The sequence below is a fragment of the Rutidosis leptorrhynchoides genome, chromosome 1 (genome assembly GCF_046630445.1).
Source record: "Rutidosis leptorrhynchoides isolate AG116_Rl617_1_P2 chromosome 1, CSIRO_AGI_Rlap_v1, whole genome shotgun sequence".
Taxonomy (NCBI): Eukaryota; Viridiplantae; Streptophyta; class Magnoliopsida; order Asterales; family Asteraceae; genus Rutidosis; species Rutidosis leptorrhynchoides.
This window is the reverse complement of record NC_092333.1, coordinates 587,234,950-587,253,319: the sequence shown is the minus strand read 5'-3', so window position 1 is coordinate 587,253,319 and position 18,370 is coordinate 587,234,950. Positions and strand designations below refer to the sequence as shown.

The 18,370-nt window shown below is 33.0% G+C and overlaps 1 protein-coding gene across 1 annotated transcript; it reads left to right on the top strand.

The window, feature by feature from the left end:
* The first annotated feature begins 2,340 nt into the window (after positions 1-2,340).
* Positions 2,341-4,879, top strand: LOC139883130 (uncharacterized). Its single transcript, XM_071867343.1, has 9 exons — positions 2,341-2,736; positions 2,814-3,000; positions 3,119-3,252; positions 3,346-3,458; positions 3,548-3,785; positions 3,878-4,033; positions 4,127-4,206; positions 4,286-4,335; positions 4,758-4,879. Exons 1-9 carry the CDS (start codon positions 2,341-2,343, stop codon positions 4,877-4,879), a joined length of 1,476 nt encoding a protein of 491 aa, XP_071723444.1.
* Positions 4,880-18,370: the final 13,491 nt, after the last annotated feature.

Sequence of the window (18,370 nt, the reverse complement as noted above, 5' to 3'; positions counted from 1 at the left end):
CAACGAAGCCCGACACAATTAGAGAAGGGGGAAAACGATCAAGGTGTGGAAGACCGAGCTCATCAAATCCATATAAATAATACCGGTGGTAAAAATATTAATATGATGGATGCTTGGCGCGTCTTGAAAGATAAGTCAAAGTGGTATGTTCCGGGGTCGGGTGGTCATGTTTCTTTAGATGCCGACGATGAGGGGTTTGAGATTCCACTTTCTCAAAACAAAGATATTTTTGATGACGATCCTTTAATTTTCCGAAACCCAAGGTTAAAAAAGACGCGAGACGGGGTCAAAATGGTAGAGACCTTAAAACGTCGCAACGGAAAAAACGAGGTCGAGACGAATGTTGATCAACGTTGACTTTTTATATATATTTCAAACATAAACATTTCAAACATAAATATTTCAAAGTAAACATAGATATTTGACTTTAATTTCAAATATTTATGTTTGAAATGTTTATTTTTGAAATTTATCTAAAAAGTCAACATTGGTCAACATCCGTCTCGACCCCGTATCGACCGTTTTTTACCGTCTCGGTCGTTGTTGACCATTTTTAACCGTTTCTAGGTCCGTTGCAACGATAGCATGGTAAAACCGTTGCGACCCCCGTCTCGACCGTTTTTTACAACACTGCCGAGACCAATGGGGCGAGAGAAGGCAAAAAAGGCCCGATCAAACTATTCTACCGAGTCAAGTAGTTTGAGTCGCTGATCAAAAGCGGATGAGACGTTGGAAGCGATTTCAAAGCATAAGTCGGAAAGAACAAAAGGTATTAAACATGCGAAACAAGTGACCCTCCGAACCGCTTTTGCACGTGCTACTAAGGAGATCGCGGACCCTGAACACAAAGAGTATGTTGAAAAGTTTCAAAAATTGTACCTTGATGAGTTCAAGCATTTGGTCAACAAACAACAACAACAAATCGAAGAATCATCCGAAGACGACGACTAGTTTACTAGTTTAATCCTTTTTTTTTTGTTTTTTTTTTAATTTAAGTATTTTATTATTTAGTATTTTATTATTTTAATGAATATTATATTATTAGTTTTATTAAATAAATGTGTTAATTTTATTAATAAAATGTAAAAAAATAAAAAACTGATAGACCCTATATAAAACTGAATAAAAAACTGACATTTTGAATTATTGAGTGTCAAAAACTAACATTACCATGTAAGAGACATATTGCACCTTTTGACTAAAAAAATGCATAAACTACCTGTGATATCACATTCACGGTTGAAAATGTTCTAAGTTTATAAAAACTCAAGCCCAATCATAACAAAGTAACGAACTATCTGTCATGCTATATTTCCCCCTAGACCCTAGATATATTATTAAATAAATTAAATAAATACTTAGCACATCCATAGTTTTCATGTCAAACAAACAAGTAACTAATCAAGTATTCATTCACAATGTTACAATATTGATCGATTCTTTGACGAATAGTATGTCGTAATCTAATAATATACTCATTGAATGAAACATACGTTTCTAGAACAAACTAAACTAAACACAAAGGCCTTAGCAACCACACCCAAGACCACCGAAGCTTGACTTGAGTGATATGAGGTGGGATCTTACTTGAGGTACTGTCAACTCATGTTCGATTCTCATTTCAAGCATGGAGTTTTCAACTTTTGATGGTACTATCAACATAAATGAGATGAGATTTGGGAAGGTCTTTAGAGAGGTTTTCCAAACCTTTGATGGTACTGCCAAAATCGTCGCGAATTGAGTTTGCTCCTAACGCGTGTGTGGCTGACAAATAAGAGCATTCAATGTCGATATCGCCGTTAAAAAAAAAACAAACACACCCAAGATAGCTACTTAAATAACTTGTGATACACTGTCAAAATATTTGTGCAAACTAAATAACATCTTTCAAATAATATGGTTCAAATTGAGAGACTTATAATTGAGAGACTTATAATGTTGAATTCTTGACAAAAATAAGGCCTTGATGTATTTGTCGTCTAATAATATATAGCGCTAGGTACAAATTGCCATTTCAAGAAAGAAAACAGATACTCCATACTAAACAGACAATCAACATTATGCCCATGAGAAGGCATTCTGGTGTTCTTGCAAGCCGGTGAGACGGCTCTAATCCTAGTTTTTTAATGAATTCACAAAACCAATTAAATTGTTAGTTTTAAATATTACTATACCAAGTAACTAAAATACAAACACTTCCGAATCTGCAGGCTATAGGCAATTGTATGAGACAAAACCTCATTTTCAACCATTATTATCTACATAATCCGTCATAAATCCCCTACTACTTAAGTCAAATACGAGTCATTTTGATAACCTCGTAGTCTAATTCCATAAACAATGGCAAGACTAACTTTTGTCTTCTTGAAATTGTCATTGTTCTTGCTAATAGGGGTAAGTTATGTGTTAGGAAATAGTTTTGGAGCACACCCTTTAGGTGCAAGAAATAGATTAACTAAGCCAACAAAGGTTAATGCTGAAAGCTCTTCAAACTCACTAGAGTATGATGTTTATAATTACACACAGACATTGGATCATTTCAATTTTAAGCCAGAGATCTACATGACCTTCCAAAATCGTTATGTCATAATAAGTAAATACTGGGGTGGGGCGAGTAAGAACGCCCCAATCTTTGTTTATACGGGAGAAGAAACTAATGTCATTGGTGACGTTGAGTATCTTGGGTTCCCTCACATTCTGGCTCAACGATTTGGCGCTCTTTTGGTGTATATTGAGGTAAGTTCGCGAGCTAGCTTTTTTAAAATCTTGGACGATATATGATTTATGTCGTGCTTATAGTTTTACATATGTAGCATCGTTATTATGGGACTTCAATGCCATTTGGATCCAAAGACGAGGCATATAGTAACTCTAGCACTCTCGGGTACTTTACCTCAGAGCAAGCTTTGGCGGATTACGCTCAAATAATAGTTGATCTTAAGAAGAACATGTCAGCAGAAAATTGTCCGGTTATAACTATTGGAGCCTCTTACGGTGGAAGTAAGTTCCTCAATATATCTATAAAAACTTTATTATGAGCATATTTGTTCGCCAAAAAGATTCGTGTTTGATGATAGTTAATTTATATTACTCCGTACTTTTGATCAAATTCATTTAGTGCTAGCTTCATGGTTTCGCATGAAGTATCCACACATTGCATATGGAGCTTATGCGGCCTCAGCTCCAATCTTGTACTTTTTGGGGCTTACTCCACAAACTGGCTACGACGGAGTTGTTTCAATGGATTTCAACGTACGGATAAACTATTGAACATATTCTTATCCTACTAATTGGTGACATTATTTGGTTACGTAATACATGTAACTAACATATCATATTGCACAGCGTACAAGTACGAGTTGCCACGACACCATAAGAGAATCTTGGTTTGAAATTGACAAAGTTGCTGCTCAATCAAATGGTCTTTCTAGTCTGTCCCAAATGTTCAACACATGCATGTAATGTTTCTAATTTATGTCTTTCATCATCTCCACCTTTTTTCTGTTTAAGTTTTTTTTTTTAAAGTTTTTTATTGACTTTTATGAAGGCCATTAAACTCAACCCAAGAGCTAAAGGACAATTTGGAGGCCAGGTATGACACTTGGGCGCAGTACGACAGCCCTGCAAGCAATTTTCTACAACATTTTTGCAATGCAACCGATGGAGCTGGAACAATGACTTATATTCTTAACAAGATCATAGCTGGATTTTCAGCAGTTCGAGGAAATATATGCATCTATTTAGACGATTATAGCCGTGACAAAACTTCTGGATGGGATTGGCAGGTTTGTACTAAACCAGATTCATTTTTCAACAGTTATTTAATTTTTATCTATAAGCACTTAAATAAATTCGTGTTATCTTACAATTTAAAAAGTCGTGCACCGAAATGGTAATGCCTATGGGACGTGGAGAAAACGATACGATGTTTCAAGCGAATCCTTTTGATTTGGACAAATACACCAAGGAATGCCAACAAGTTTTCGGTGTTACCCCAAGACCTTATTGGATCCCAGTTGAATTTGGAGGCTATGTATGTACCTAATCTTTTGTCACGACAATTTTATGTATAATTCTAGAATATTTATTAAGCATTACTAAATTAATGATTATCGACTATGACTAGGGTATAAAAACTGTGCTTGAGAAGTTTGCAAGTAACATCATCTTTACAAATGGGCTTCGTGATCCGTATAGTTCTGGAGGGTAAGATTTATTAAATTATTAATCAATATGTATATCTAACACTTATACAAATGCTGATGTTTTCTATATATATTGGCAGTGTTCTTCAAAATATATCAGATACAGTTGTAGCTCTATACACGGAGGAAGGTAACCATTTACTTGACTACAGTATATGATGAATTTATATAAAATTGGATTGCAATGCAAGAAAAAGTAGATACATCTTAATGAATTTATTAAAAATTGGAATACGATGCAAGAAAAATCATACTTAATGTACATAATTAATTGATCACAGACTCCACCTTGTGGCTTATGGGGTCCATTGACCCCACTAATTTTTTTTTTATAATTTACTAATAAAAATTAATAGGACACCACTAAATTTACGGATAGAACTCCATATATTTTTAAAATCAACAGTTTTATTAAAGTAAACGGTAATATTTTGGAATTTTTTTTTACAAAGTAGCACTCAAATTATATAGGACCTCATTGATTTTTGATTCTAGAATCGCCACTGATTGATCAAGATTGATAATATCTTTTTTTAATTTGTTGCTGTTTAGGGCATCATTGCTTGGACATCAACACTCCATTAGATACTGATCCCGACTGGTTAGTTGCTCAGCGGGTGAGCGTGATTGATACTATTCAAGGGTGGCTCTCTAATTTTAACGTCCCTAGCTAATTCGATCGGAATTTTGCTTAAGATTGATCATGCATACACGAATGTCTGCCAACTACCTAAAGGCTATTGAAGATCAGTGACAGCTGATCAAATTATTGTCTTCTTTTAGAAAAGGTTTTCTATTTAATTGTTACAACTTAATTATTGTTGTAATTTGAAGATAATGTTAACTTGTTATAGGTTGTTCTTATATTTATGATACTGCTTAAGCCATGTTCTATATATTATTTTATTTTTGACTTTTTTGCTCCGTTGGTCCTTCAATTATACACGAAATTGCAATTCGAGTCCCTAAAGTTTTTTTTTTGGATTTTCGAGTCCTTAAAATTGCAAAATTTTGCAATCCGAGTCCCTCCGTCTAACTTCCGTCTAAATTGGCCGTTAACCTTTGACATGTGCCATGCATGTGAGGGTAAAATCGTATTTTTACTCTTTTCTTAGACTTTTTTGCTACGTTGGTCCTTCGTTTATACACAAAATTGCAATCCGAGTCCCTCAACTTTTTAATTCGAATTTTTATCTGTTTTTTTATCTTTAATTCATACTTTTCATCTTTGATTCGATTTTTTATCATTAATTTGATGCTTAACACTTAAGTTCTTACCTAGAACATAAGATGTTGACGAACAACCACCTAGGAAAAAAATGTTACTTCCTAATTTCGAATCCGAACGAACTTCAGATCTGTCGATGATGATTTTACGATGATTCGATGAAGATGATGACGATGGTGAACAAACAAGATGACGAAGAACATGAACTAACAAGCGGTTTAAATCGGACAAACCCTACCCGTTCCTTGACGGCAATGCGAAGCGCCGGAGAAAGTTAGAAGATGACGATGATGACATTATCAACAGTAGCGATTCTGACGAGTCTAATGACGAAGTTGCGGTTGAAAACGGAGTTGGTGTAGGAGATGCCGACGAAGAACGGAATACGGATGAAGGAGATGAGAGATGATGATGATGATAAAAAGTCGAGTCAAAGATAAAAAGTATGAACTACAGATAAAAAAAAACAGATAAAAATTCGAATTAAAAAAGTTGAGGGACTCGGATTGCAATTTTGTGTATAAATGAAGGACCAACAAAGCAAAAAATTCAAAGAAAAGAGTAAAAAGATGATTTTACCCTCACATGGATGGCACATGTCAAAGGTTAACGGCCAATTTAGACGGAAGTTAGACGGAGGGACTCGGATTGCAAAATTTTGCAATTTTAAGGACTCGAAAATCCAAAAAAAAACTTTAGGGACTCGGATTGCAATTTCGTGTATAATTGAAGGATCAACGGAGCAAAAAAGTCTTTATTTTTATAAAAAACTTAACATTATTTTAGAACAAAGATTTTTTAACATTATTTTAGAACAACGATCTTTCATAAAAAATCAAAGACCAACCAAAAAGAACAGAATCAACAAGTCTCGCAACAAGAAAGTATCCAACTAATTAAATAAAACCTAGAACCAACTAAAACTATGGATACTATCTGTTGGGAAGTTATCTCACATCGGACATGGACAAAACAAATGTATGCATATAAGTCTACGGAAAAGTCTCTCTATTACCAATTGGTTTTAGAAAATGATGAACTCTTGGACTTATATGTTTGACATGTTGTTTGGCTATACGATTTATTAATTCTGTCACTATCTACGAGCGAGCCAAGTCAAGAGCTGGAATAAGACACAAACAAACTAACCACCAACACAAGAAGCTAAACCACCCAACACACAAAACCAAACTACACAAAACAACTCGCAGAAAAAGAAAAACAAAATACGAGCCCGGGGAAGACAATTAGGACAACCTCTAAAATACAAAAGATGAAATGAGAGCCAAACCAAACTGGCCCAACATCAAACAACTCCTAACTTCTCCAACGCAATAGAAGCTTTACTACTTTTAATCCCCGATTTTAGTAGCTTGCCATCACATGTTCAAAGAGAACCGATTTATCCGTCCACGACTAGAAAGAGTAAACCTTAGTAGTTCTAGAGCTAGATGACACCTTCTTAGCCACAATAAGATCATCCACAACTGACGAGCTCGATCTCAAACAATCCACACCACTAACCAACTCCACAGCACGATTCTCAAACTCCCACTCATGAACCACCACGTTAGCCTGGCCCAAACCATCCACAAGCACTACATCATCATCATCTTCATCGACATCGTCATCATCATCTGTTAGAGTGCGAAATTAAAGTTAAATAAGGAAACGAAGATAAAATAGCAAGTCGACTAAAACAAGGAAGCTAGAAAATGAGCTGGTTTCTGACTGAGCCTCGCGACCGGAATCAATTCCTCGCGGTCGCGAAGTAGCTTCAAAAGAGCAAGAATTGGAATGCAATTTGGAGTCCTTGTTTGTGTTTGATTCGTTTCAATGTAGAACTATAAATATATCCTATATACCTGTAGCCTTTGTGCAAGAAAATTATAAAGGTAAAATCTCTGGTTTGCGCTTGTGGAGTAAACTATTCTTCGTGTTTTGGAGTTAAGATATAACCACGTTAAATCCCCCTGTCGTTTATGCATTTATTTATCGTTCATATGCTTTAGCAATATCGTTTATCATTTATGGGCAAGTGATTGGTTTAAATCACTCGTCTTGTTAGGTTCAATAAACCTAACAAGTGGTTTTAGAGCTTCAAGGTTTGAAGATCGAGCACGATGGAGATTTATTAGCAAAGTTTTCGATGAAGTTGATGATTAGGGATATATCATCGGGTTATTAAATGACGAGCTTAAGGATTTGTTGGTAACATATATCGACACCGGATGACTTAGTTGGTCGTGATGAACTCATGGGTATGTCTATGTATATGGAAGAGTTGATTACATCATGTCTCGAGCAACGGTCCTGAAAAGTTACTATGTAATCGTACGTTCCTTTCTATCCCGTTCGAAGGAATGATTGAGCAAAATTCGGATGTTTATGCGCAGTTGTAGGAGAAAAATCATACAGGGTTCGTTAACCATTGGAGCGAATTGAATTTTGGGTTGTAGGTAGCGAGCACATAGGTAAACATGTGGTAAACATGTGAAGCTGATCGGACTATTGGATTTCTAGATATGAATTTTATAATATGGGCAATTTTAGGATGAACTTTTCGGGTTTGATGACATAAGTGCGAGATAGTTTTGTCTCGTGATACTTCGAGCGATAAGAGTTTGTTCTTTATCGCCTCCACAGTTTTTGGACAAAGGAAATTCACATAATGTGGGATTTTTTTGGTATGATTCATTTTCAAATGTATTAAATTGCCCCCTTGTGGTATTTTTCCAGAAAGTTTATTGCTTGTAACATTGAAGAACCCATAAATGTCAGCTCGGTAAGCTGAGACGGAATCCTCCTTATGAGTTGGTTCGAAGATAGGTCTAAAGACTCGAGTTTAGTTAAGTTAACAAGAGTTGTAGGAATGTTTCCGTTAAGATTGTTGTATGATAAATTGAGATAACAAAGAGAATTAAGAAGTCGAAAGGCACATGGAATCTTTCCTTCAAATTTGTTGTTCGAAAAGTCAATAAAAGTCAACGTAGTAAGAATTCTCTCATATATTGTGACGACTCGGAAATTTCTGACCAAATTTAAACTTTATCTTTAAAATGATTTAATGTTTTCGACACGATAAGCAAAGTCTGTTATATTGAGTCTCAAGTTTTGGAACTATATTCTTGTAATCAATTATTCTTTGACTGTTCTCGAAGATTCACGAACAATATATATATAACTTAATGTGCATATATATATATATATATATATATATATATATATATATATATATATATATATATATATATGATTTTAAGTTATTTAGTAAAAGATATTAACATTCGATTATTGATTCGATTAATATTTAGATAAGTTAACTAAAATTTTTAAGATGAACCAGTAAAACACTAATTTGCTACAGTATTTTCGAATTGCTACAGTACCCGTAAAGCTACAGTGTTTTCAAAAATCACTATTTGCTACAGTAAAACACTATTTCAAAATGAAAATGTATATATTATATATATATTAACAAATAGCGAGACGATGATTTATAGAAGTAAATTACCAAAACACTCAAATGTATAAGTTATATCTCGATTGGTGTAGTTTATAGATAATTTAAGACTATATTTTGATAAAGGTACGATTCACGAAACGTAAAGTACAAGTGTTCTCAGTATACGAAAGGACGTTCGAAAAACCAGAACCGGACATAAGTCGAGTGACGACGTACGACTAATCGGAACAAAAATTACAAATCAACTATGCACTAGAATAAAATATAATATATAATTAATTAATCTAAATTATATATTATATATATTATAAAAATATGTCGACGAGCTAGTTGCCAAAATTATGTGAGCTGGAAAAATGGGCGATGCGATCGCATGGCCAATGGCCTTCAGAACCATGCGATCGCATGGGGTCTGGGGACAGGCCACACCTATAAAAGCTCGATCATTTCTGCTTCTGTTTTGATTCAATTACTCCGTAAGTATTTATTTATTTTATTTATATTATTATTATTATTATTATTATTATTATTATTATTATTATTATTATTATTATTATTATTATTATTATTATTATTATTATTATTATTATCATTATTATTATTATTATTGTGATGCCCCGTACAAAACCATCGTGTACGAGTCATCAACAACAGGATCATTACAGGGTTAAGTACTATATGCGTTTTCAAAAAGAGTTTGCATTCATTAATAAAGTGATGTCTAAACCAACATCGAATGTTTTACAATCCAAAAGCATGCTTCACTAAGTAGAAGCAAATAATAAGTGTATGTGACCACAACGGTCGTTACAAGTCATAGTTCAAAAGTACTAATGTTTGAATGCAAAATAAAGTAGTTCATGCGATAACAACTCTAAGCAGCGGGTGTCTACAGCACGACTAGTACACAGCGGAAGCTAACCTCAAGCACCTGAGAAAAACATGCTTTAAAACGTCAACACAAAGGTTGGTGAGCTATAGTTTAAGTATAACAGTATGTAAGGTAGGCCACGAGATTTCAGTGCTACAAAGAGCTTTTCAAATAGTATGATAAAGTATATGTTAACCGTGGGCACTTGGTAACTAACTTAACGTTTATACCCCCTGAAAGTACACTTGGCAAGTGCGTATGTTTACGAAGTATTAAACACTCGTTAAATGCTAGCGCTACTAGCCCGAGTGGGGATGTCAAACCCTATGGATCCATATCTAAGATTCGCGTTCACGGTTCAAAAACTAATGATTAAATGTTACCGAGCTAAAGGGAATGTTTATGCCGTTGTATAACCCACACATATATAAGTTTAAGTACTCGTGCCTAGTATGTAAAACATAAAATCCGTATGTATTCTCAGTTCCCAAAATAAGTTAAAGTAAAAAGGGAATGCTATAACTCACAATGATAAAGTAGTCGTAAAGTCGGTTCGGAAAAGGTGGGCAAGTAATCGGTCCGAAAGTCCTCAACCTAAGTCAAATAGTACTAAGTTAGTAAATCGGCCGAATAGGTTTAAAAGTATGTAAATAAGGTCTTAAGGGTTATCATCATTCATTATCAAACAAAACGCGTAAAGTAAGTTTCGTTTATGAAAGTAGTTTAAAACAAAGACTGATTTTGATCAGTCACCACGGCCTCTACCCTTACTGAATTAAGGTGAGACCAGTGGCCATGGCTCCGTATATGAGTCCTTTAAGTGTGGTAAAATTTACAGAAGCAAACTCATCTTCGTTTGACCGTGGTGACGGTCTAAGTGCGAGTAGGTCAGAAATTTCTGCACAACGTTAAAAGGACATAGTGACGATCGGAGGGCCATAAATCCTAAACCGTAACTCGGATTAAGACGAGTCCTATATGAAAAGTTATCTAGTAGAAAAGATATATTTGAAAATCAAGGTCTCAGTAGCCCAGGTCTACTGGTATGTTACATAAACAGTAGGACAGAGGGCTATAAACAGAAAACAGGAAGTTAAAAGTGAGTTCCGGTGGTCTTGGTGCTTGATGTTCATCATGGTTCTCATCCTTGACGCATATAGCTTCAAGTGTACAACTCTTTGATGTGTTTACATCATCTTTACCAAGTTTTGACCATCATAACCCAAGTGCAAGTCTAAGACATGAAGCACAACTCACTTAAGTGTTGCAAGTGTTTTGATGAACCAAAGTTTCATCAAAGTCCTAGATTTAGCACATACATGAACTATAAAAGTAATACTAACTAAGTTTTGACAATTATGACACAAGTGTGAGTCTAAGACATGTAGATCAACTCACTTAAGAGTTGTATGAAGTTGATGAACCAAGGTTACATCAAGGTCTTAGATCTAACACTTACATGAACTTTAAAAGTAAAAACAAGTTACAAACTTGAAGTAAACTTATGAAATCAAGATCTTAAGTAGTAGAACATAGTTCTTAGTTAGATCTTGAAGATCCAAGACTCCAAAGCCTAGATCAAGCATAAGTGTACAAAGTTATAGTTAAAGAAAGCTTATCTATGTGTTCTTGAACTTTCAAGTTAACTTTATTTCAAGATTAATGAGATCAAATCTAACTTGTAGTACTTGACCATTTAACTAACAAACATGAAATTAAAGTGCATGATATGATGAGATAACTAAGTAAATAAGTAAAAGGTTCATGGTTGTTCATACTTTTAAAGATTCAACCAAAGTTTGATCTTTAAGTAAAGTAAACTTTAAGTTTACTTCAAGAACTACAAGTATGATTTCAACACATGTGTGACGACCCGGGAATTTTCGACCAAATTTAAACTTAATCTTCATATGATTTCGATACGATAAGCAAAGTCTGTAATGTTGAGTCATAAAAACTTTGAACTGTGTTCATATATACATTTGACCTTTAACTGTTCCCGATGGTTCACGAATAATTTGTGTGTAAATAAATATGTATATATTTATATATATAAATGTATATATAATATTTTGAATTAATAAAATACACTTTAGTCAATTGAAATTAAAAATATAAAATAATAAATAGAATAATTAAGTGAATATTAAAATAAATATATATAAATGATATTATTATGATTCTGTATATATATATGATTCCTATACAAAAATTTATATTATAGGTAATATAAAAATATTATACATTCAAACATGTTATGTAAACTATTAAGTGTTACATAATTAATAATATATAATACTAATATATTAAATTTAATTATAATTAAAATATAGTTGTATTATTACTTCATTATTATTGGTAATATTAAATATTAATATATATATATATATAAGAATTTAAAAGACAGATAACTGAAATTTATTTTGTTCCATCTATTTTATCATTTTTTTTCCCTTATACTACTTGTGACTTTGTTCTGTCTCACTATATTATCCTTGATGAAAGGGTGGGTCACTTAAAAACAAATTAAAAATCACAGGATGATAGAGCTGTACATTGTGCACTATATTATTATTCCTACATCAAGAAAAGTAACTCCATTATTAACTAATCATGTGGGAGTTGAAATTTCGAATTTGAATTGATTGCTACAGTGTTCAACTTTATGTAATTCAGACAACGATGGGATTATTATAAGAGTTTTTATATCATTATATAGTTTATCAAATCATTTTATAAAGGATTTAGTTTTTAGCCCGAATAACATCAAACAACCAGTTTCGTTTCATCACATATATTCTCATCATATATCTCGGCTTATCACACACAAACAACTCCTTTGCTTTTCTCTTCATCTCCTAACTAAACCACCAACAACCACGTAATTCCTACTGCTACAATAGATCATCTGTTTGAAACCACCCTCGATACCTCACAACAAACGTGACCCTTGCACTGCTGCTATCATATATTTTTTCTTTCCTGCTGTAGTCGTAAACCCTATAATCACACCATTATATATATATTTTTTTCTTTCACTATACGAACTACTGCCTGTTTAGCCTCAAAACCAATCACCACCATTAACAACCATCGAGCATCATTCGTTATTAGTTGCTTTTGCCTCGTATTTAAACTACCACTGCAGCTATTGTTATTGCAACTCACAACCCATAATGTATGAAAGCTGTAACGAAAAGAAAATGGATTAGAACATGCTTAAAGCTTGTTTCAACTTGAGTACATAATAGTAATAAATAATACCAAATTAAGAATAAGCAAGTGGAGCAAAATATTACTCATGGCCGACAAAAAAAAAGAAGGACTCATTCAAAAGTGACGTTCCATTTTTTTTAAAAGTAACTTTGTTGATAATTGTGTAAAGCACATGATTATGAAATGGGATTAAAATAATTGTAACAATAATAACGATGATGATGCTTAATACTCGGCTCCTATTTCTATATCGGGTTTGCACATACCACCATCGCCACCTTACACCACTCTAAACCATCATTTCATTTCACGGTATTGATGCGATTGTTGCTGGTTCTTATACGATGAACGAAAGGAGGTAATGATGATGCAATCATGATGATGTACTGATGGTATGATTACGATTTAAGATTTATAATTATGATATGATATTAAGGATGAGATTATGATCATGATTTAAAAATAATGAAAATATTAGATTGGCGAGGTGATAAGGATTAAAGAAAAGATAACGATATTGATTATGTAAAATGATGAAACTAAAATAAATGATTCTGTTATATTGAAATAAAGATAATAAGATGAATATAAAGTCGATGATTATAATTTTTAGAATGATGATGATGGTAGAATGGTTGGAGATGAGAATGAATGTCGATTAGTTTGTGGAAGAAAATGAAACAAGAACATAATATGTTAGATAGAATTAAGATGGAATATATATATCAGAAAAACAGAATAGACGAGATGGTTGGCATGTTGTCGGTTAAACGAGAGGTCCTAGGTTCGAACCTAGGCCACGACATTGATTTTCTTTTTAGTAATAAAAGTCGCTGTTGGGCATGTTCCTATTGTGTGTGATTGGGTCGTGATATTACAAGACTTGGACTAGGGACTTGCTGTTACGATTGGGCCTAGGATAAATGCTGTTGGGCTGAAAGAATTAGGCCAGACTTTTGAGGTGGGATCGAGATGCCTTGTATATAAGTGTTATGAGGATGAAACTGAATATCATGGGTTAAATAAATATAAAGTATAGTTTAAATCAGAAACACTGTAAGCAGAGGGATGGTTTAGGGTTGTTGTTGATGATCGAGAGGTCTCGGGTTCGAGCTCAGTTTGGAGTTTTTTTTTTCTTCAAACCCTTTTAAAGGTAGTCTCTTCTTTTTAAATTTATTATTATTACTATTATTATTATTATTATTGTTGTTATTATTAATTGTTATTACTATTAATTATTAGCATTATAATTGTTACTAGTATTATAATTGTTATAAGGATTATAAATACAATATTATCATTAATATTAGTATTATAATTATAAGTATTATTAATTATATTATCATTATTAATATTAACATGTTTATCATAATTAGAATTGTATTATTATTACAACTATATTATTGTTATGAATTTTTACTACTAGTATTATTATTGTAGTTACAACAAATTATTATTTAAAAGAATCATTAATAGAAAAACTATCAATTTATTAAAAACATCCTTTTTAGTAATATTATCATAAGAACTATTATTATTATTATTATTATTATAAAAGGAAACGACTTTTTATTTATTATCAATATTATTTTATCATATAAATATTAATTACTTAAAAATATATTTAATACACATAATATAACTATATTAAAATTTTTATAAATAAATATTAATTAATTATTTAAAGGTGTATATAAAATAAACAAACTTAATTAATTAATAAAACCTATAAATTATTAAATATAACAAGTATATCACTAATAAAAATATGTAAACTTATTCGATTACAATTCTATGTGTTAATAGATATATGAATAATATAGGTTCGTGAATCCGAGGCCAACCCTGCATTGTTCAGTTTCGTCATATGTATTTTTACTACAAAATACAGCATGGTGAGTTTCATTACTCCCTTTTTATATTTATTTTTTTTGGGACTGAGAATACATGCGCTGCTTTTATAGCTGTTTTACGAAATAGACACAAGTATTGAAACTACATTCTATGGTTGAATCATTATACCGGATATCACCCTTTAAAAAGCTTGGTAGTCTAAGAATTTGGGAACAGACCCCCAAATTGACGCGAATCCTAAAGATAGATCTATCGGGCCCAACAAGCCCCATCCAAAGTACCGGATGCTTTAGTACTTCGAAATTTATATCATGTCCGAAGGAGGATCCCGGAATGATGGGGATATTCTTATATGCATATTGTGAATGTCGGTTACCAGGTGTTCAATCCATATGAATGATTATTTTTGTCTCTATGTATGGGACGTATATTTATGAGAACTGGAAATAAAATCTTGTGGTCTATTAAAATGATGGAAATGATTATTTATGTTAAACTAATGAACTCACCAACCTTTTGGTTGACACTTTAAAGCATGTTTATTCTCAGGTATGAAAGAAATCTTTCGCTGTGCATTTGCTCATTTTAAAGATTTTAATTGGAGTCATTCATGACATATTTCAAAAGACGTTGCATTCGAGTCGTTGAGTTCATCAAGATTATTATTAAGTCAATTATAGTTGGGTATATTATGAAATGGTATACATGCCGTCAACTTTCGATGAAATGAAAGTTTGTCTTTTAAAAACGAATGCAATGTTTGTAAAATGTATCATATAGAGGTCAAGTACCTCGCGATGTAATCAACTGTTGTGAAACATTTGTAATCGATATGGACTTCGTCCGGATGGATTAGGACGGGTCTCTACAGTTGGTATCAGAGCGATGGTCTTAGCGAACCAGGTCTGCAATAGTGTGTCTAACTGATAAGTCGTTAGGATGCATTAGTGAGTCTGGACTTCGACCGTGTCTGCATGTCAAAAGTTTTGCTTATCATTTAGTGTCGAAAATTATTGGCTTATCATTCTTAGTCTAGACACATCTCACTGCCTTCATTGCATAGATAGTGTATAGACAAACTCATATCTTAGCGTATTTGTTACTGTAGACTTTGCCTGACAGCTTCCGTAGATTCCTCCGTAACTTATGGGATTTTAGTATTATATATGCATATGAAAATTATGTATTGCAGGGTACTAATCTACATCCTATAATCTATTTCTTATCGAAAATCCTTCATCTGATCGTACGAGATGAATCCCTCATCCAGTTCGAATTCCTCGGATTCCGACAGCTATTCCGATATGGAGTTTCATCTAAGTTCCGAAAGCAGTGTCACCAGAATGAATCAACTAATCATCCATCCCCAATTCATCTGATGGGTTCGTAGTCGACTTAACCGATTGAGATGAGAAGAAGGTGATCTCTTCCACCCATCAACCTGCACTCTTAGCGAAGAACCTGAAGCATTCACCGGCGAACCAATCCGAAACACTATTTTCTCCCTCATTACCCGAATATCTCACCATGATTATATTCTAACCAAAATTCTAAACCTTATTCATCCGCTCGTTCCGACCGACAATCATCCCGGAATAATAGAAGAAGTCAACGAGCTTCGCGCCCGAGTTGTAGCCTTGGAAAATATAGTGCAAAATGTACCAGCTTCAACAACATCACCGGCACCAACAGTATCACCAATATCAATACCAGTACCACCAACAACAACATCTGCATCATCTGCCTCAACAACTCATTCTATACCTCGAGTAAAATCATCGTTCTACGTATCGTTGTACATCTATTATCTTCGTTCTTCATGGCGAATATGTAATCTCTAAAGTTTTAGAGATTATTTATTCTAGTTCTAACCGAAAAACAAATGAGTTTAATATCATATTAACTCATTAAATCCATGAATACATCTGAAGAAAATATATATGTATATATGTTTTCATAAAGATTGTAATTAAAAATTCTCTTGTACAAACCGTTAATGGTGAAAATATTTTAACGGGTAGGTAATACCCGAGGAATATTTAAATTTCACATTAATAAGTTACATTGTACATTCTTCGAATCTGTTTCAACAGTCATATACTATCCTACTTACATCCACCGATATACGTATCCGTTCACCAAAGAATAACTATTTTCATTCAAATTCAATATCATATTAGGATTTTGACCTATCAGTATCCAACAAGCGGCATAATGAAGAAAAAAATGGACACAATAAAAATTGATTAGAAACAGACTAATTAACAATATGAAATTTTGTTAAGAATCCTAGCTAACTGTTCCTAGCTAACTGTTAATTCCGTATTACATTTTATTTATCGCAATTTAATTATCGCAACTTATTTTATCACAATTTAATTCTCGCAATTTTATTTATTGTTATTTAATTTCTGTTATTTACTTTACGCACTTTATTTATCGTTATTTAATTTCTGTTATTTATTTTACGCACTTTAAATATCGGGACACGTATACAAGGTTTTGACATATCATATCGACGCATCTATATATATTATTTAGAATCACCATAGACACTCTATATGCAGAAATGATCGAGTTCTCTATACAGGGTTGAGGTTGATTCTACAATAATATATATAGTTTGAGTTGTGATCGAGTCTGAGACGTATACGGGTCACGACACGTATTAATTAATTCGAATATTATATATTAAACTATATATGAATTATTGGACTGTAAACTGTGGACTATCAACTGTGGACTAATAACATTAGACAATTAAAATGAATTAAAATATTGATTATAACATATGAAACTAAACAATTCTTCAAGTTGCCACTTGATTTCATCATAAACCTCATTTTATCTTGACGATTACATTCTGCGTTCAAACCTTTCATGATTCTTGAAAACACCTCAATCGAGAGGATGAACCAACCGCACTTCATCTACGGAAGAAAAGATTGATGCATATAATTATGCACCTGAAAACACTCGAAACCTGATTAAACATTTAAACATGTATCTGTGCTAGCTCCTTTGGCGTTGTTATTACCAAAGATAACTTTACATACCTTTTCAAAATTTGCCAAATTTGTCACAGCTTAAACAAGTCAACTGCGTGCTCTTTTATTGTTACCGGAGAACCTCTTATATTCCACCATATTACCAGCAGACGTACCAGCAACCTCGTCGCTTCTTGGTTTAAATCTCTTCGACAAATCACTATATTTATCTATTGAAGTCTCATCATGTACTCATCCGCATCTTGTAACCAGAATTGATATACCAATTATCGGAAATCAGCAAATCTGTATTATGAGTCTCTCAACATTTCCACATCAACAGTTATATGTATCCATATAACATTTATCTCTTAGAACTATGAACTTCCATTCTGAAATTCTGAAAAGCACCCAGTCTGCGAATTAATACTCTGAATTTTGAAAAGTTGAATGAAGCAACAAAAACTGTAAACGCCCTCAACAGCCAAAAGTTGATGATAAAGAATTGTTTGTTGGCAAAGCTCAGAAAAAGTTTGAAACTGA